This window comes from Ctenocephalides felis, unplaced genomic scaffold (assembly GCF_003426905.1).
Source record: "Ctenocephalides felis isolate EL2017-DRISC unplaced genomic scaffold, ASM342690v1 CF-g0.4_SCAFFOLD_02393, whole genome shotgun sequence".
NCBI classification, from domain to species: domain Eukaryota; kingdom Metazoa; phylum Arthropoda; class Insecta; order Siphonaptera; family Pulicidae; genus Ctenocephalides; species Ctenocephalides felis.
Genome location: NW_020538547.1, coordinates 2,087 through 23,860, shown reverse-complemented (window position 1 = coordinate 23,860; position 21,774 = coordinate 2,087). Strand labels below are relative to the sequence as shown.

The 21,774-nt window shown below is 32.2% G+C and overlaps 3 protein-coding genes across 3 annotated transcripts; all 3 read left to right on the top strand.

The window, feature by feature from the left end:
- Nucleotides 1–1,193: 1,193 nt before the first annotated feature.
- Nucleotides 1,194–1,982, top strand: LOC113380824. Its single transcript, XM_026619900.1, has 3 exons — nucleotides 1,194–1,361; nucleotides 1,414–1,713; nucleotides 1,848–1,982. The coding sequence occupies exons 1-3, from the start codon at nucleotides 1,194–1,196 to the stop codon at nucleotides 1,980–1,982; spliced, it is 603 nt and encodes a 200-aa protein (XP_026475685.1).
- LOC113380823 lies at nucleotides 1,979–3,977 on the top strand. The gene is made up of 3 exons (XM_026619899.1): nucleotides 1,979–2,345; nucleotides 2,492–2,734; nucleotides 2,794–3,977. Exons 1-3 carry the CDS (start codon nucleotides 1,979–1,981, stop codon nucleotides 3,975–3,977), a joined length of 1,794 nt encoding a protein of 597 aa, XP_026475684.1.
- On the top strand, nucleotides 3,974–5,539 carry LOC113380822 (ATP-dependent DNA helicase pif1-like). The gene has a single exon (XM_026619898.1). The coding sequence runs from the start codon at nucleotides 3,974–3,976 to the stop codon at nucleotides 5,537–5,539; it is 1,566 nt and encodes a 521-aa protein (XP_026475683.1).
- The last annotated feature ends 16,235 nt before the right edge of the window (nucleotides 5,540–21,774 follow it).

The window sequence follows — 21,774 nt, the reverse complement described above, 5'->3', positions numbered from 1 at the left end:
TTTCTCCATTAAAACAATTAAAATTTTTATATTCCAAAATTAAAGATGAAACTCCATTAACAAAAAAGAAAGATATAGTTTATAAAGTAAATTGTTTGGATTGCAATTGCTCTTATATTGGCCAGACCTGCCAGAACTTAGAAAAGAGACTCAGGCAACATGAATTACAATGTGAAAAAATAGATAATAAAAAATTTAAAAGTACACTTGTGGATCATGCTAATATCAACAACCATAAGTTTGATTTTGACAATCCCCAAATTTTATTCCATGAGAAAGACTTATTTAAACGGAGCATGGCAGAATCAATGTTAATAGTTCGGACTAACAATAGCATAAATCTAAGAACCGACACAAATATTTTACATGACACTTATATAAACATCATTAATAATTTATAAATTTTTTCATTTATCTTATTCTTTTCAATAAATTAATTTGTTTTTTCATTTTTATCGATTTTGAATGCGATAGCACTCCTTCTGTTTACATTATAATGATACCCTCTCTGTCTCCATCTATATAAGTACTTCAAATTTGTTTAGAATATTTCTGTAAGTGTTATATGTTTCTTTAGTACGGTGTCAAGCATTGCAAGGAATAGTTGGTGTTTTTTGTATACCAAAAATTAAATGAAATTTAAATAAATTATTAAAGAATGTGTAGTATATAAGTAACTGTTTTTGAAATTACACTGAAGATGAGACACACCATGGTCTCGAAACGTCTGTAATCATAAAATAAAGTTGTGTTAAACAAATCTGAGTGCTGTTTTGTTCATATTAAACAATTAATATATATATATCTATATATATAAAAGAGGATCGCCTTATGTGCTACCACTTATAACTCACGAACGGCTGAACCGATTTAGATGAAAATTGGCATGGAGGTAGCTTAGAGTCAGGAGAAGGACATAGGATACTTTTTATCCCTTTATTTCATTCTAATTTAAAATTAATTATTTATAAACTATCCATGTAGTTTATTCAATCTATGATACTATCAATGATTTCATCCATGACATTTGCATTCGATTGTCAAATGTCATTCGGTGTTTCTAACCTCTATTACCTCATGTTGAATATTAGTTAGTGAATGAATATTAGTTCTTGGTTTTATATATATATATATATATATATATATATATATATATATATATATAAATAAGGTGAAGTGAAGTTTCATTAATAATGCCGCGACCAAGACGATCGAATCTTTCCCGACAAAGCAGTAATGCAAGAAGACTGCAAAATACTGTAAATGCAAGAACTGAAGAACAAGAAAGAATTGCACGTGAACAGCAACGCGAAAGAATGGCTCGACTTCGTGCTCGAGGTAACAACATAGATCAACAAATAGTTAACTTGCGATGCAGAAGAAGAAATTTGAATCGAGAATCGAAATTTGAAGAATTGCAGCTATGATTATAGCTTGCATCCTAGCGTCTGCATTGGCAAAATGGACGTAGTTTGCAAGTATTGTGGTGCATTGAAGTTTTCCCAAGAAACGCCTGGATTATGCTGCCTTAATGGTAAAGTCAAATTGCCATCGTTGACTCCGCCACCTGAACCATTGTATTCATTGCTTTGTGGCGAAACACAAGAATCACGCCACTTTCTTGCTAATACTCAAAAATACAATGGTTGTTTTCAAATGACGTCATTTGGAGCAGATATTATCGAAGAACGAGGATTTAATCCGACATTTAAGGTACTTATTTTTGTACCTATATAGAATGTAGTTAAAGAATAACTTACTTCATCTATTAGCAAATTCTTAACTTTTTCTCCCACCGAATAAAGATTTTATAACACAGTTAATACTGTCGGGTTTTTATTTTGTAGATACAAGGACAAATTCATCATCGAATTGGATCATTACTACCTTTTGAAGATACACAGAATAAATTTTTACAAATATATTTCATGGGCAACATGGAAGAACAACTTGATCGACGACTAGAGATCAATGCAGAATGAAGCGAGCAATTCTTCACGACTTACAGTGTCTGCTTCATGAACATCATACGTTGGTCAGGTTGTTTAAGAGTGCTTTAGAGCTCATGCCAAGTGATGACTATAAAGTTGTCATCAGAGCAGATAAACGATCATCTGGAACACACGAAAGGACATTTAATGCTCCAATAGTAGACGAAGTTGCCATCCTGATTGTTGGTGAACAATTGGAAAAACGCGATATTGTGCTTTCACGTCGCGATACTGGGCAACTGCAACAAATATCTGAAACACATCGATCATATGACTCATTGCAATACCCGCTGATGTTTTGGCAAGGAGAAGATGGATATTATTTCAATATTAAAATGAAAAATCCATTGAATGGTGAGAATGAGTATCATAATTTATTTCATTTATTTGTAAAAGACACTGATTTAAAAAAAAGTTTTTTGAAAAAATGATTAATGTCTGTATTGTTTGCCTTTAAAATTTGCCTGTAAAATAAATAATTTTCAATTTTTAAATTTCAGGCGAAGAAACTATAAAGAATGTTAGCTCGATGAATTATTATGCATATCGTTTGATGATTCGTCAAAATGCTGACAACTATTTGCTGCGGTTTCGTCGATTGTTTCAGCAATATTGCGTTGACATGTATGTAAAAATAGAAACGGAACGTTTAACATTCATTAGGTTCAACCAAGCCAAACTGCGTTCTGAGGACATCCATTTACGTGATGCAGTTAGTACTGAAGGAAATGCAGCTAATATTTGTATTCAATCGAATGGCAAAAGCGAGGCTTGCCACACGCACACATTCTTATTTGGTTAGTGGAAAGAATTCAGCCTGACCAAATAGATGACATCATATGTGCCGAGATTCCTGATTATGAAGTCGATCCAGACCTACATGATGTTGTTACTTCTAATATGATTCATGGACCGTGTGGTGCCGTCAATCCCCAATCACCTTGCATGGTCGATGGAAAGTGCTCTAAACGATATCCACGGCAATTAACAGCGGAGACTGTCACTGGCAATGATGGTTATCCGCTTTATCGTCGTCGATCACCAGATGACAATGGTCAAGCTGTCACAACAAAAGTGAAAAGAATGGATTTCGTTGTTGACAACAGTTGGATTGTTCCATATTCGCCGCTAATTTCTAAAACGTTCAAGACGCATTGCAACATTGAATACTGTAATTCAGTTAAGTCCATCAAATATATTTGCAAATATGTCACGAAAGGCAGTGATATGGCTGTTTTTGGATTGCAATCCTCGAATGACAACGATGAAATTTCACGCTATCAAGTTGGTCGTTATGTGAACTGTAATGAAGCGATTTGGCGTATATTCGCATTTCCCATTCACGAACGTCATCCTACTGTTATGCATTTGGCGGTGCATCTGGAGAATGGTCAACGAGTATATTTTACGGCTTCAAATGCTATGCAACGTGCTGAAACACCTCCAGCAACTACATTAACCAGTTTTTTTGCAATTTGTCAAAGAGATCAGTTTGCACAAACTTTGCTTTACTCGGAGATGCCACGTTATTATACTTGGAATGCTTTATCGAAGAATTTTCAAAGACGGAAGAAAGGCAATGCGGTTCCTGGGTATCCAGATGTGCGTTCTACTGAAGCTCTTGGTCGAATGTATACAGTTCATCCAAAGAATATTGAATGTTTTTATTTGCGGCTGTTGCTGGTAAATGTGCGTGGGCCAACATCATTTGAGTCACTACGAACTGTTAATCATGTAATATTTCCAACATATCGTGCTGCATGTGAGGAATTGAAATTATTAGAAAACGATAGTCATTGGGATACGACAATCGCTGAAACCATTATCTCTGCATCTCCAAGCCAGATACGCACATTATTCGCTATAATTATTTCGACATGTTTTCCATCAAATCCATGTAACCTGTGGCACAAATACAAGGAAATATGTCAGAAGATATTTTACATCAAATTCGTGTTAGTTCTAGAAATTTCGATATTGAGATGAATGAGGAAGTACACAATCGTGCTTTACTCTTGATCGAAGATATCTGTTACCTCATGTGCGGTAATTTATTAATCAGGTTAGGCATGCCAGCACCATGTCGTGAAATGAATGACACATTTAATCGAGAATTGGAACGGGAACGTGAATATGACCACCAGGAATTAGATTTAGTAGTTCAAACAAATGTTCCCCTGTTGAATTGCCAACAAAAGGAAGTTTATGATACTTTAATGAAGGCAATCGATGATGAAAATGGTGGTTTATATTTTCTAGATGCTCCTGGTGGAACTGGCAAGACATTCCTCATGTCATTAGTTTTAGCAAGTGTTCGGGCGAGATCAAACATAGCGGTTGCAGTTGCTTCTTCTGGAATAGCAGCCACATTGTTAGAAGGATGCCGTACGGCTCATTCTGCATTCAAATTACCGTTAAATCTTCAAACTATTGAAGAACCAACGTGTAATATTGCAAAACACTCAGCAATGGCCAAAGTTTTAGCGGTATCGAAAATCATCATCTGGGACGAATGCACAATGGCGCATAAACGTGCATTAGAAGCACTTAACCGAACATTAAAAGATTTACGCAATGACTCAAGATGTTTCGGAGGAGCAATGATTTTACTGTCTGGCGATTTCCGCCAAATACTGCCAGTAATTCCAAGATCTACAGCTGCCGACGAAATAAACGCTTGCCTCAAATCGTCAAATCTATGGCGCTATGTGAAGAAACTGCAACTGACAACAAACATGAGAGTTACATTGCTTAATGATACATCTGCTGAAGTTTTCTCGAAGCAATTGCTGAGTATCGGTAATGGTCAAGTACCTGTCGATGAATCGAGCGGATTAATATCATTTCCAAACAATTTTTGTAATTTTGTCTCATCAAAAGACGAACTTATCAACAATGTATTTCCAGAAATTGTTTCTAATAGCAAAAATAATGAATGGTTGAGTGAGCGGGCAATTTTAGCAGCAAAGAATAAAGATGTAGATGACCTAAACCACATAATTCAAAATAAAATAATTGGAACAATGCTTTCATTCAAATCTATTGATTGCGTCACAAATGAAGATGAAGCCACCAACTATCCAATTGAATTTTTAAATTCTTTGGACGTGCCTGGCTTACCACCGCACAATTTACTCCTAAAGGTTGGCTCCGTAGTAATAATGCTTAGGAACATAAACCAACCAAAACTGTGCAACGGTACGCGTTTGGTGGTTACAAAATTGATGAACAATGTAATTTACGCTACCATAATGATAGGAAAATTTAAAGGTGAGGAAGTTCTCATTCCGAGAATACCGATGATCCCAACCGATCTGCCGTTTGAATTCAAAAGAATTCAATTTCCAATACGTCTCGCATTTGCCATGACCATCAACAAATCACAAGGGCAATCCTTAAAAGTTTGTGGTTTGAATTTGGAACATTCATGTTTTTCCCATGGTCAACTATATGTGGCATGTTCACGGGTCGGAAAACCATCTGCGTTGTTTGTTTTTGCGCCTGATAACAAAACAAAAAATGTTGTGTATAAGAAGGTACTTCAATGAAGAGGCACTAAAATGAATAAATCATTATGAATGATTAATGTTGCTATTTTATTTCTATTTTTATTTTTTCCATTAAAAAAAAAAGCTTATTTATTGCCATTATGGCGGAACAAAGTTCGCCGGGTCAGCTAGTATATATATATATATATATATATATATATGTATATATACATATATATATATATATATGTGTGTGTGTGTGTGTGTGAGGATTATATGCCCATATATAATCATTCTTACTTTTATGTATTGTTTCAACGATGATATCAAAGCATCACAAACGCGAGGAATAATTTTTGAAATCGATTGTTTTGATATATGAAACAAACACTGTAAGCTTGCGTAACTATCCCCAGTAGCCAAAAATCTTAAAGTAACAGCCAATTGCTCCTTGACTGATATGCAGTATCGAAATGACGTATCTTTTTTCCAATTTTGGGTCCTACCATATCAATAAGTATTTGAAAATCTTCTACTGGCATTCTCATAAAATTTCGGAAATGACCAGTGTTTTCATTGAAAATTAGTGGCCTAAGTACATAATTTGGGGTTCTAAATAAAGGCGCCATCCAATAACGGCGTTTTGTTGCAGAAGACTTTGTAGAATCTTCGTTCAGGAGCCAATATGCCATCAAAATGATATTCGAGTCTGGCCTGCGGTCACACATTGTAAATAAATGCCTGGAAATAAAGTGTTTATTTCGAGACTCAAAATCAAACGCTTGAACATAAACCGATCAGTTTTCTTCTAAGCTGAAATTTAAATACAATATGAATACATGTTAATAAATTATTTATCGTTATTAATAACATCCACCTTTACTTTCATTAACTATGCTTTAATAGCTCAACAAATTTTCACTAACACTTATATAAAAAATAACAACAGCAAACTGTACTCGCAATCACCAACTTAAAAACATCTACTTAAACGTCAAATGTCAAATTGCTCGCAGTGTGCGTCGCGCACAAGAGCCAACGCATGCGAGCGTCGCGAACAGGATTCGCCACATAGATTCGTGCAGTGGGGACGAAGCATAATATAGCTAAATGATGTTCTGGCTGAAGACGTCTTGCTGTCATTTTCCTCAATCATTAACTGGGTTGACCAAAACGTACTACTAGAGCTTTGCGATATCGACGTACCATCACAATTTAAATGTAATTTAATTTTGGTACATTTTTGTCATTGCTCTAATAATAGAGCTTTCAACGCTAAAATGTACATATGAACACCCCATTAACTACCTGAATGCTTCCAGTAGCATATCTAGGTGTTCCCATTAATGCTCGTACATCGCATGGAAAGAAAGCATCAAGTCCATGATGCTTACGAGGAAGGTAATGTTTAGATCGTTTACCCAATTACGCAAATCATCCTGAAGGGTTGTTGACTTAGCGGCATCAATGTTTTTGCTGACCGATTGTTGCAAATTGCCATTTATATTTGATGATGCTAAATCATTATTATACGACGTTGAAGACATGTTGACAATGTCAGCAATCTCCATACTATTTTCTACAATAACCTTGCTATTTACACCTGCAGTATGTGCAATATTTTCTTCGCTCACTTCTTGATTGCAATATGTTCTGTATTCTTGATTTCTTTGCGAAATTATTTGTCGAATCCTTCGTTTGAATAAATCCCTTAATGGTTTGCGATTATTCAATTTCCTACGATCCATTTTCTACTATTTTATTAAAAAATACTTTAAAAAATTGTTTCATATTAATGGTTATTGACAGCTCTATAAAACTCCACAGAATAAGTCTCTATACATTCTCTATATTTCTTATCCAGCTTTGGTCAGCCTGACAAGGCCGCATTCATCTTCCATCTTCGCCTAGAATCTTTTGTATCTACGTCGTTTGTTGGCGTGGCTTCGTTTTGTTTCAATTAGTTTTCTCGTTTGTGCAATCGTAAAATAAATGATCTTAAACATCATCTTACTTAATAGGTAAATGCAGTTATTTTTTCATGTCTTATTAGTAGTTAGTAACATCTCATCAAACGTGATTATTCTGATTTAGAAGATTTTTGAATGTTTATGTAACCTATTTATAAATGGCTTTATAGAGAATGCTTTATAGTGTTTCAGAATGTATACGCACGCTGTTATAATTTTTTCAAAGAAGAATAACTGGTCTGAAGTACCTGTTAGTTGGTTGATCAAGGACAAAAATGGTAAAATAACGAAATTCTGGTGGCCGCCAATATTAAATTCTTCATTGATAGTCAAAAGTTCAAAGCCGGATGAAGAATCTTGGAAGGCGGTAGATGTTTCATTGGTGCGATATTTCAGTAAGTGTACATGTTAAAGCCAAAAAACAATATAGTTTCAGTTTAAAGTCAATTGATTTGCTTAGGTTCTTATTTCAAAGCGAGGGCTTACGCTAAAGATAGCCCTCGTCAGAAGAAGAAGCTTTGGGGAAAGAATGTCGGCTTAAAAAAACCCAAAATTTTAGACCTAAATGTTGAAGATAGTATGTAAAATAACCTACATATCATGATGATATACTAATATATTAATAGACAAATAACAAAAATATTTTAGATATTTCTCATGAAGCATTTATCGAATTCGACTCTCCAAGGTGTTACACTAGCGGCGTAGCACCCTTATGTGATACGCCTTCGAATGTGGGAGATAATTTGAGCCCTCTTCTCATGATTCCACAGTCACATCAGTTCCATAATTTAATTAAGCAAGTTTGTGAACGTAGCACACGAACTGATGCAAGTTGTTTCACTAAAAAAATTGTAGTGAATAGTGGTAGAGGCCATAATATAAATATCAAATTTGATTATTTAATGAAGGAAATTGCTTCGATGAACGTTAAGCTGGAACAGTTGAAAACGCTGATAAGACTTCAGCAAAATTTTTAAACAGTAACAACATGTTCAAAGGATTGTTTCCTTTAAACACACAAGAACAAATCGATTGTTGTGAGGACCTTTTAAAAGAGGATGTCTGTGTGATAGAATTGGTATACTTACATTGTATTCACAATAATTATATAACTAAGATGATTTAGTACTAACTTACAATATTTTTATTTTAGCAAAATTATATTTTAAAAGTAGGAGGACAAAAAAAAGTGAAATATGTCCGAAACGCATTCAATAAAGTCTTTACAAAGGAACTGGCTGCTGAATGCTCATGGTATGGCAGAAAGGAAAACATAGCTGTTAACAACTTAAAATTGATGATTATAATTAAAGGTGAGATTACCCAAAATTATACAAATGTTTCAAATTCACAAGTTGTTCTTAATGTTTTTAACCTGATTGGTTCAATTTTAGTAACATTAACAAATACTGTTAAAAACCTGACCGAATCAGATTTAATTGCAATTGCTGTCGAATGGTTCCGTTTTGGGAAGCAGAGATTGATAAGGGAGCAAAATAAAAAACAATCATAATATAATTTCTCATAGAATTAATTAAATAGGAAGAATTACTAAATGTATTATATATAAATAAGTTAATAATAGCAGTAGTTATAAGTTATTAAGTAACAGTATTATAGTATTTTACATATGCATTTATAAAAATATATCATGTCAATAGGAAATTTAACACCATTGTTAGGTTTATTAGTTAGATTTATAATGAATTATTATTATCATGTTAATAGAAAATTTCATAGTTTATTCTGTAATATTAATAAAATTTGCCAATTTTATTAATATTACAGAATTTTAATAAATTTTTAAGTAACATTAAAGACACCTACACGTTTATTTTGTGATTTGGAAACGTGACAATGACAAAACCGCTACGTTTTCGTGTAATTTGGAAACGTAACAAAAACAAAATCGTTACGTTTACGCGTAACGTTTATAACACATATAAAATCAAGAAGCATATCCCACATCAAGAAATTAGAACTCCACACAAATCCCATATCAAATCTCTGCCCAACCCAACAAGAAGACTGAAGAAGAAATGGCCCGATGACTTTCCTCATCTATCATCATAGAAGCATTCACCACTCGACAGAGTAGTTAATGCTTAGTTTCTGCCATAGTTAATGTTAAGATTATTGTTTCAATATTTTGTAATTTCATTTTGTTAATATTTTGTTTATTATTTACATTATATTGTATATATATATATATATATACACTAATATATATTGTATATATATATATATATATATATATATATATATATATATGTTTAATTTGAGTTTAATATTCGGGCGTAACATCAATAAAAATAGTATGAGTTTTTTTTTTAAATTTATTTATTTAAAATCCATACGTTTCGGCTAGCATCTTAGCCATCATTCAGTGGTAATCAAGTTAACTATAAAAATTGAAACTAAATAAATTATATGAAAGGAAATTTCAAGGAAAAACAATAATGATAATAATAGTAATAAAACACTTACAATTTTGTATCCTAATATAGCATATGAAACCATTATTAATCCATGGTATGAGTATGTGCACATTGATAAGATATATATTTTTTAACACAAACATCACAAATGGTAAAACACACTAATAATCATGATAACTTAACAAGTTGTCGAAACTATGTATTTACTCTTCGGAGTTTAGGATAGAAATGTCACATTTTTCTCAAAGCAGTTTTTAGCATGTGTTGATATTTTTTGGAAAATTTAAAAGACGATGGAATTTTGTTATTTTTTAAGGAATTTTGACACGCTATTAAGAAACCACGTGTTCGTTTCGTTAAAGGCCGTATTGTCAAAGCGTTTATTTATGACTCTGTCGTTATGTAATTGTAAAAACAACCCCTCAGCGAATCTTCTTTTAATTGTATTCTCTTCAAAATGTAAAATTTTAGGGTTAAAAATATCGATATTATGATTTAAACGTATGGATTTTAAATAAATAAATTTAAAAAAAAAACTCATACTATTTTTATTGATGTTACGCCCGAATATTAAACTCAAATTAAACATATATATCAACATCAAATTCAAGACTATTCAAAAAAAAATATATATATATATATATATATACTAGCTGACCCGGCAAACGTTGTTTTGCTAAGTAAGTTATTTTATAAACAATTTCTAGAGTATCTAAAAAATTAATACTTTTTGTGTAAGGATGTGTTGTTTGAATTGCTATATACAATGAGGTATTATAGAAACAATAAACCCCATTAGTTTGTATATATTTTATTAATACAACCAAACTGAAAGTTTTATACACTTTCTATAAAAAACATGGCATAATTCAATCCAAGTCTTTGTTGGTCTTTCGACTTATATAGTCATTACAAATTCCATTTAATCGATTAATGAATGCGTTTCAAATTTTTTGAAATTTTTTTTGGATTCTGGATTTTGTGTATAATTGTAAATAATACTATTGAGCCTATACAAATTTCTCAAATTTCTGCGAGGAGAAATACAAAATGATTTAGGTATCTCTTTTTTGACCTGCTTTTTGAAAAGTTTCTAGTAATATTCGATTAATAAAAGTAAATTTAATAAAAAATATATATGTAGAACAGGGCAAGGCACAAAGGTCCAATTTGACTTTAAGCAAATATAAATTTTATTATGAAAATCAAACCAATTACATCACAACAAATGACACATTTCAAATGAACAATTATCTGACTACGTTCAGTAAAACTACCAGCTACTTCATCATTGTAAAAACGTGCTGTCTTTAAAAAAAAAATTATCTAGACCTTTTTACCCTATAACGGGGTAACTTGGAACGGCCAGATGGCAAGCAGGTCTAATGTCATATTTTAATTTCAAAGGTATTTTACAAAATAATTACATTTTCAACTAATTGCTAGAAAACTACCAATGGAAGAAAATACTTTTACTATGGATTTTCAAAGATTACCATTTATCTCCCAATACCAAAGTCATAAGAATCAAGGTTATAGCTGATTATACATATTTTTCCCTTTACATTCAAATACTGCTGTTAAACAATGCTTAGCTTTACTGGTTTTTGACACTTCGGTCGTGGATCTTCATATATTACTATCCATTCTTGAATAAATTCAGAAAATTATAACTGGAAATAAGCTATTCGACAAAATGTTCCTTTGATCGATTCCAAATTTAGGTTCTAAATCTGAATAATGTAGAAAAGGTTTTATAAATACCAATGAGTACATAATTATACAAATAAGTTCTTTCAGAGCATTGTGTTTGAGAAAAATATGATTTGTCAACCATACTGAGTTATACATAGTTCGCTTCACTGTTTATACGAATGAGCAATGACACTATCATTATATTATAATTGTTAATTATTTATTTAAAATAAATAATTTTATTATTAATTCCTTACAAATATTGAATTGTCATCCATGCGTGATTACATAGCTGTCATTTGCTTATTGTTATTCCAAGTCGAACAGGATAAAAGGTATCCTATGTCCTTCTCCTGGCTCTGAACCAACTTTTATCAACTTTACCAAAGCCAATTTTCAGTTAAATCGGTTCAGCCTTCTTGAGTTATAAGTTCTGACGATATATCTCCAGAATGCACAAACCGAATTCGACAATTTTGCATTTGCTGAAAAGGTCTGGGGCTCCGTGAGGTTTATAGCTGGGTTATAATATATGAGAACCAAAAACTAATATTCTATCACGATAGTTAACATAAGGTAGTCGATTACTTCAATTAGACCTTTTTATTGTCGAATCAAAGCACCAACTTTTACCAACTTTACCAAAGCCAATTTTCAGTTAAATCGGTTCAGCTTTCTTGAGTTATAAGTTCTGACAATATAACTCCAGAATGCACAAACCGAATTCGACAATTTTGCATTCGCTGGAAAGGTCTGGGGCTCCGTGAGGTTTATAGCTGGGTTATAATATATGAGAACCAAAAACTAATATTCTATCACTATAGTTAACTTAAGGTAGTCGATTACTTCAATTAGACCTTTTTATTGTCGAATCAAAGCACATTTGCTGATAATATATATATGCCAATTAGTTGTAAACACCTGAAACATTTTATAAGATATGTATAAAGAAATTACAAATTAACAACAATTAATGTATAACTATTTACATTTTTATTACAAATTTTGAGGTTATGTCAAGAAACTATATTTCAGAATATTTTTTGTTATTAATTTGTTGATGATTATACTTATTGCTGATATATAATATAAACACCTCAAATACTCTATTTAAATACGTATAAACAAATATACATAAATACCTAATTATATAAATAACTAGCAAACCCGACGAACTCCGTTTCGCCACCCGATGGTTTCGAAAGATGAAGAAATTTTTTGTTTGTTTTAAATTTGAAAAGGAAAAATTTAATTTTATTACACAACAGTAATGAATTTATTTCGATTACAAAAATGAAGTATTTTTTAGTTGAACTTCTCTAAGTAAATGAAAGTGAAACCATAATTAATTCGCAAATTTTCAACTAATTTTCTTAGCTATAAACGAAACGAAATCGTTTTGTGCGTTCTGGAGTTATATCGTCAGGAAGGAAAACCCGACTTATTCATATATATATGGAAGATAATCTATTTGAAATTATTTAAAACAGTTATTGATTATTTTTATTACTCGAATTTTTAATTACGGTGCGGGAGTTCCAGCAGCTTGCATTAAGGCACGATGCCATGCACAACTAATTTTCTTAGCTATAAACATTGCGGAGCCCGAGACCTTTGCAACGAATACAAAATTGTCGAAATCGGTTCGTGCGTTCTGGAGTTATTTCGTCAGGAAGGAAAACCCGACTTATTTTTATATATGTAGAAGATTACATTTCCATTTTCAAGAAATAAATTTCCCCATCGTCCATCTGGCTTCGTTTGCTATTATTAAGAATTAATTTATTTGCCACGTCGTAATAATTTTCCGTGGTTATTAAAAAAATTATATTATTCACGTAATAATTTTTCAAAAGTGGTGTTAAAAAAATGCATATTAATATATTTGTATCAAAACAGAAACACCGAATGACAGTTGACAATCGAATGTAAATGTCATGGATGAAATCATTGATAGTATCATAGATTGAATAAACGACATGGATAGTTTATAAATAATTAATTTTAAATTAGAATGAAATAAAGGGATAAAAAGTATCCTATGTCCTTCTCCTGGCTCTAAACTACCACCCTGCCAATTTTCATCTAAATCGGTTCAACCGTTCGTGAGTTATAAGTGGTAGCACATAAGGCGATCCTCTTTTATACGTGGTCTGTTCAAAAAGTACCCGGAATTTTCGTTTTTTTCAAAAAAATATTTATTTATTCGTCTACATTAATGTGATCCCCTTCAAAGTAGTCCCCCCCAGATATAATACACTTATGCCAGCGTTTTTTCCAATTTTCGAAGCACCCTTGATATTCACTTTTTGATATGTCCTTGAGCACTCTCAGCGATTTTCTTCAATCGAGGAAAACCGCCGTCCTTTCATGGGTCTCTTCAACTTTGGGAATAGGAAAAAGTCACACGGAGCCATATCTGGTGAATTTTTGCACTTTGCAACACTTTATTTCATTTTTTACGCAAAATTTAATACAAATTCTTTGACTTTTCAATTCTTCCATTGTAAAAATCGCCGAGCTCAGAAAAACACGTCGAACCTTAGCGACTACCACAGACAAAGTAAACAGTGAATATAGCTGAAAATTTCATCATACTTTAGGGGCATGTATACCAACACAATAAAAAAAAAATTTTGACAATCAGACACTCCAGACCCGCGAAATTTAATTATTAGTAATTCCGGGTACTTTTTGAACAGACCACGTATATATAGATATATATATTAGGGTGGGCCTTAAAATGGTCATTTTCGAATTTCTTTGCTCCCAGGGGCTCAAATGGTTCCAATTTGATAAAAAACAATTCTCTGGAAGTTTTAGCTCTTAATATTAACGTTTATATAGAGCGCAATCCAATCAAATTTTGTATGGAAAGAGCATGGAAAAAATTATATATATATATATATATATATATATATATATATATATATATATATATATATATATAATTTATTATAATTTATTTATTATAATTTATTATAATATTATAATTTAAGTATATATATATACACTGGAATGTACTATATATGTAATATATATCTCATGTTCAATTCAGTTCAGTTTAAACCATTTTATTTTTAGGCTTCTACCATGAAGAGCAGTAAGTAAACCCAGTGCAAATCAAATAAAGAGTTATTATGTTGATATTATTAATATAAAATTTTAGATTCCACATCAGTAGTTAATAGGGGACCAACGCCAAATGCACGGCGTCTAATTAACACTTGTAAGTAATCTATTAAAAAGTATACTAATGTTACATATCATATCACCTAATATTATATTTAAGATTGTGATGATGGGAATAGGGATGTTTGACCATGGTTCTGGGAGCAGCACAGAGCCCAGGGAGGGGTACAAAAGTGAGTTATTTCATTACATTAATTACATCAATGGCAATGTACATTATGAAGTTAAGACAATTTAAAAAAAAAACAGATTTGGAGAAACTCATTTCGAGATTGGATATAAAAATCAATCTTAAATTTGAGCAGCTGAATGCCACCATTGGCAGCAAGTTCCAAGCTGTAATAGACGGCATTAATCAGCAGTGCTGCCAGTGTAAAAAGGCGAATGATTCGCCTGATTATACACTGGCAGTGTACAATAAATTTCCGGTGTCGACGGAGGCAGAACTGCAAGATGTGGAACAGCTATTGACAGATGCGTCAATAGCAGAAAAATTGGTAAATATGATGTTCCTCAATGGATAAAATGGACAAATCAATTACATATACTGTATCATTTATAGAAAGCACGCCTAGGACGAATTGGTGGCGTAGCCTGTAAAAGCGCTACCATATACCTTTTAAAAAAGGTATTTAAGAATGTGGTAGCGAAGGAGTACAGCTGGGTTGGAAGCAAAGCCAAAAACAATTTTTCGGCCCTCCTAATAGTAAAAATAATTATAAGTATTAATTAATACATTAAATGACTTACTTCAAACTATTTATTATTTAAACAAATAATTAATTGAACCAATAATGTTTTCAGATATTGTATCTGAACAACAGCGTGTGACGCAGAGCCAAGTGGAACAGTGTGTCAAAGGATGGCTGCGTCATGCCCATGACAGATTTGTTCGGAGTGCTCCGTAAGTTGAGATATATTCCAGATATTTCCAAAATGTCAATTAATATTTTTTATTATTTAAAATAAACCTGTAAAACTGCAGTTTATAATAATTCAAAATTTGTTCTTTCCAGTGCTTTAGAAGGTGGTGATGAACCCAATGTCAATACTGATAATGATAATGAAAATAATTAAAATAAAAAATTAAATAATTAGTTTAAATTTAATAATACTAGATAATAAGATAATGATATAAGTTTTAGGATAATGATTACCAATGATTTAGTTAAGTTAGTTTAATTTAGTTATTTTTAGTAGTAGTGTAAATAAAATACCATTTAATAAATATGTTACAATGGAATTGCAGTTTTAGTTCATTCAATACTTATAACCCTACAGCCCATTGTGACCCTATGTCAACCATGTGCTGTATGGGTTAAGAAGTATGTATTTCGCAAAAATATTCTTAAACTGTTTTAGATACTGGTTAGTTTTTGGTGAAGATCAAATTCCTTCTATAAAATATTTTATGTTGATAGATATAATGGTTCTAAAAAATATATTAAAATTTTAGGACCCTTCGACAAGTCGTTTAATTTGATTAAACCTATAATCATCAAAATTTGAAAAAAATATTAAAAAATTGTGTCAAAGTTTTAATTGAAAGCAAAAACTTTATTTTCAAAATAAACAGTTGAAAATTTTATCTAAATATCAAAATTTTAATTTTGGTTGATTAATTTAATTATTACACATGTCGGGAAATTCATGCAGTTGCCTAAAAGCAAAATGCAATTTAACGTATTCAGTTATTCATAATCATTTTCGTAAACACCAATACATAAAATAATTTGTTTTTCTATAAAATCTATGATAATTGCCAGATACATGTTAAGTTTTGTTTCGTGGAAATCGTTTTTCTGAGTAGGTTTCAGTTTTTTTTTATGTAGTCGTAAATAGCAAGTTGTTTTAAAATCTCATATTGCAAGGGTAAGATCATCGAAGTTATTAACTTCCCGAAGGAGAAGTTTATGTTTTCATCAAAAAACCCGATTCGCTAATTTTATGTTTTCTCGACGTTTCAAGCCATTCTGAATCGAATGAGACCAAATTTGGAAAAAGTATGTGTGTGTGTGTGTGTGTGTGTGTGTGTGTGTGTGTGTGTGTGTGTGTGTGTGTGTGTGTGTGTGTGTGTATGTGAACAGATTTTTTGCCGTAAATCGACGTTTTCTCGAAAACGGCTGGACCGATTTCAAAAATTTAAAAGCCATTCGATGTATCTCAACGAGAACTATTGTTTGTCAGTTTTGTGCGATGATCGGCCAAGCCGTTTCTTCATAAATGGCAGAAAAGTGAAAAATTTTTCGTCTACGTTTTAGCCCGCAATTCTGAATCGATTTTGAAAATTCAAAAACCGTTCGAAAGATATTGGTTGGGAATCGTGCTGATTAGTTTTTGGTAGAGATCGGCCGGGCCGTTTTCTTGTAATAAAGTTTTTAAAAAAAAAATTTCGACGATTTTTATGATTATTTTTTTGACGAAAGATACCATAGTCTTCTAGATCATACTAAAATATTACGGCCCTACGACAACTGGTTCAGCTTTAAAAATTCGTCAAAGTTTGCAAAAATCAGTATGGTCTTTTTGGCATTTGTCAAAATTAGACTTTTGATCGACGTTTTCTCAAAAACGCCTGAACCGATTTTAGAAATTTAAAAGCCATTTGATGTATTTCGGTGAGGACTATCGTTTGTCAGTATTGTGCAACGATCTGCCAAGCCGTTTCTTTGTAATTTGAAAAAAACTTTTCATCCGCATTTAAGCTCATCCTACCGAACAATTTTAAAAAATTAAAAACTGTTCGAAAGATATTAGTTGGGAATGGTACTGATTAATTTTAGGTGAAAATCTACCGAGCCGTTTTCTTGTAATTAACTGTTGAAAAAAAGTGTTAAATTTTCGTCGACATTTAAGCTCATCCTACCGAACCGATTTTAAAATATCAAAAACTGTTCGAAAGATATTAGTTGGGAATGGTACTGATTAATTTTAGGTGAAAATCTACCGAGCCGTTTTCTTGTAATTAACTGTTGAAAAAAAGTGTTAAATTTTCGTCGACATTTAAGCTCATCCTACCGAACCGATTTTAAAATATCAAAAACTGTTCGAAAGATATTAGTTGGGAATGGTACTGATTAATTTTAGGTGAAAATCTACCGAGCCGTTTTCTTGTAATTAACTGTTGAAAAAAAGTGTTAAATTTTCGTCGACATTTAAGCTCATCCTACCGAACCGATTTTAAAATATCAAAAACTGTTCGAAAGATATTAGTTGGGAATGGTACTGATTAATTTTAGGTGAAAATCTACCGAGCCGTTTTCTTGTAATTAACTGTTGAAAAAAAAATTTAAGCCGATTTTCATGGAACTTTTTTTGGCGATATACATCATGGTCTTATAGAACTTACTGTAATATTACGGCCTAACGACATGTAGTTTAATTATAAAAATTCGTCAAAGTTTGCTAAAATTATTATCGTTTTTTTTAAAGTAGGATTAATGAAGTATATTATTTACACATTTTTTTTGATTAAGTCGATTATTTACACATTTCGGGAAGTTCATGTAACTTGCCTCAAGGCTAAATACCAAACCAACTAGTTTTCTCTTCGAATTCGAATTTAGAACTGACACAACAAAACGGAGTTTGGTAAATATATACTTATTCAAAATGGATCGTATAACGAGTATGTACACATGATATGCTGTTTTTATTTTAAGAAAACACGGCTTGCGCGTATTGGCGGACATTGTCCAAGAGTGGCAACTGTTTCATTATGCAAGATTATATTTATTGATGTGGTTGCCAAAGAGTACAGCTGGGCCGGGAGCAAAGGAAAGAAGATTTTTTCAGTACTGCTGTTTGTTAAATTGATAAAAGGTAATAATGATGTTCTTAGAATAGTAAATAATGAAACTCTTTACCTAAAATATTTGTATTATTTTTTTAAATCAACAATGATTTCAGAGATTGTAGTTGAAATGGTTTTTAAGGAAATTAAAGTGTCGGAGGCTCAGGTAGGAGACTACAATAGAGGATGGCTTCGTCACGCACAGGACCGGTACACCAGGAACGAAGAGAAGACCAGAAGAAAGGATTAGTTTTTAAGTTTAGTTAAGTTTATTGGAATATTTAAGTTCATTGTAATATTTAGTTAAGTTTATTGTAATAGTTAAGTTTTTCATTGTATTATTTTGTTATTTTAATTAAACTAATAAAATAATACAATAAACTAGCACTAATAGACCACATGAAAGACAAAATAGGAAATGAATATGAAGTATACATTAAGAAACAGAGAAGCCCAAGACTGATAATTACGAACGCGACTAGAAAATAGAACGACGGTATGGAAATTTTGCAGGACATGATTGGATACAATCATAATATAAACGAAACAGATCAAATAAAGCTGACTTATCAAAGACAATCGAAGAAAACTGGAAAGTGGATCACATATATAGAAACATCTAGGGAAATCTTTTTAAAACTCACGGAAAACTATATACACTTGGGAAGGAAAATTGCTCATATTGTTGAGGACCTGAACAAATTAAGATGTTTTGATATTACCAGACTCAACATTTAAGAAGAGTAATAAAGCAAATTTTGTAATCGACAACGACACCTTTTACAATAAAAACATAAAATTAGAGAACAATAAACCTGATTCGCATATGACTCAATTCGACTTGAGCGGGTACACGCATCCCGAGTCTTTTACACTTTGTAATTCTGCCTCAAACCGGAAAACAAAATCTCACCCCTAATACTACGAGAATTACCTGGCGATTCAGTATAAAAATTCCTTTTGACAATAAAAATCTGACAGGTAATATACATATTATGTTAAAGAGATTTTTTTTTTTATTTCTTTTATTGGCCTCTGGTAACCATTTAGCCACATACATAATATACAATATATAGGTAACATATATGTTATATTAATCACTTATATCTTAATTTTACTGTCATTAACAAACCTAATTATGTAAGGATAACAAGTCAAATTTTGCAATAATGTTGTCAAATTAAACGGTTTGATCAGTGTTTTTATAGAGTGTAGTTCCTCTAACAATTTTGCCCTGCTTGCCTCAAATATACTACATTCTAGTATGATGTGTTCCGGTGTTCCGCTTGATGCTCCACAAGGACATAAATCTGTCACTATTATTCCCAGCCTTTTCAGGTGTGCAGGGAAGTTTCCATGGTTAAATCTCAGCCTCGTTATTGATACGATAGTACCTCTGTTTGCATCTGGATATTTCTGAAACCAGGGTTTTATCTTTAGTTTGGGGTTGACTACCTTGTAGTATCGTCCCTTTGTCTCCGATGATCTGTCCCATTGCTCTTTCCATTCGTCCAATATTTTTTTCTTTAAATTATTCATATAATCTTTCCTAGTCGCTAGGTTGATCCTCGTACCATATTCTGAAGCCCATTTTGCTATTGAGTCCGCTTCTTCGTTTCCACTAGAACCGGAGTGCGATCTAGTCCATAATATTTTAACTACATATTCGTTCTCCAATAGCTGTATAAGTCTGTTCCACACTTCGTATACTAATGTCTCGCTTAATCGATTAGTAAGGAATAAATTTTTCAATTTATCCATGCAGCTTTTGCTGTAGGTAACGATGACCACCTTAGTGACTTTGTGTCTTTCGATATATTCAATTGCTTTTTTAATAGCTATTAGCTCAGATGACCAAACTGAAACGAAGTCTGGTAGTTTATATCCAGTTTGATATTATCGTTTTCATAAAATAAAGCGCAGCCAGTTTGTTATTAATTTTTTGACCCGTCTGTATATATAACTTTGTAATCGTTTATGTTGATTGTATTCGTCTAATGTGAAAAAGCTATATACGGGTGTTTATTGTATTTATTTGTTCCTCTTGTTTCAATTATCTTTAGATAGCTATATACCAAGCTTGGTTTTGGACGATTTCTCCAATAGTCACTTGTTAATGTATCTATGGCTACATTCTTGATATTTTCGATTGTTCTATTATTTTGTACTTGGTATTTTTTAATTACAAATTTATCACTTAAATATTGGAATCTTGAATGTAAAGGCATTTCTCCACCTTCCACCAACAAGGCGTTTGTAGGTGTGGAGATCATTGCCCCTATGCACAGTCTCAAACACTTATATTGAATTTTTTCTAGCTTTCTGCAGTGAGAAGAGTGAATGCTAGACTTCCATACTCCCATGATGGTCTAATTATTGTTTATACAAATTCAGGGCTGTGGTAGGGTGAGCTCCCCACCATGTCCTATTTACCATACGTAAAATGTTGATTTTTGGTTCAATTTTTGTGATTACTTGATTTATATGTGTTTTGAAGGATAGTTTTTTGTCGAATGTGACGCCCAAAATTTATTATTTCTTGTATTTTGATTGTATGGTATTTAGTCGTTAGTGATGCTCTTTCTTCTAGCTTCCTGGGTCTTGTAAAAATTCCGATTGAGCTTTTTTCGTCCGACAATTCAAGTCCTTTCTTTGCGAGCCATTCATGGAAGTGATCTATGTTACGGCTCATCACCTCATAAGCTTCCTGGAGGCTTGATTTTTCTTATATATATTACGACGTCATCTGCAAATTGTAATATTTTGGTACCTGTTTCCCATATTTTTTCTATGTCTCTTACATAAATTGAGTATAAGATGGGGCTAAGAATTTCTCCCTGTGGTAAACCTTTGTAGATTTTCCTCGGCCCTATCAGTTTCCCATTTATTCGGAAAAATATCTTTCTCTCTCGGATGTTAGTCGTAATTGAGTTTATGAATTTTCCTGGTATCCAGTGTTAGTCAGAGTATCTTCCAGCACCTCTGGTAGGACGTTATCGTACGCACCTTTAATATCGCTAAATAAAGCAACGACATAGTTGTTTTTTGCCATTGATAGATATAGATCTGTTATAAAAATTGTTAAGTTGTCATATGTTCCCATGCCCTTTCTAAATCCACATTGGGATTTGGGAAGTATGTCATACTTTTCTACCCACCATTCTAATCTTCTCTTGATCATTCTATCTTTGACTTTTGCAATGC

Excerpts from the sequence above, each read along its gene's own strand:
- LOC113380824 (XM_026619900.1), top strand. The coding sequence starts at position 1,194 with ATGCCGCGACCAAGACGATCGAATCTTTCCCGACAAAGCAGTAATGCA. Across the intron at positions 1,362-1,413 it reads ACAACATAGATCAACAAATA|AATTGCAGCTATGATTATAG; the intron begins GTTAACTTGCGA and ends CGAAATTTGAAG. Across the intron at positions 1,714-1,847 it reads GATTTAATCCGACATTTAAG|ATACAAGGACAAATTCATCA; the intron begins GTACTTATTTTT and ends TTTATTTTGTAG.
- LOC113380823 (XM_026619899.1), top strand. The coding sequence starts at position 1,979 with ATGAAGCGAGCAATTCTTCACGACTTACAGTGTCTGCTTCATGAACAT. Across the intron at positions 2,346-2,491 it reads AATGAAAAATCCATTGAATG|GCGAAGAAACTATAAAGAAT; the intron begins GTGAGAATGAGT and ends TTTAAATTTCAG. Across the intron at positions 2,735-2,793 it reads AGGAAATGCAGCTAATATTT|TGGAAAGAATTCAGCCTGAC; the intron begins GTATTCAATCGA and ends TTATTTGGTTAG.
- LOC113380822 (XM_026619898.1), top strand. The coding sequence starts at position 3,974 with ATGAATGAGGAAGTACACAATCGTGCTTTACTCTTGATCGAAGATATC.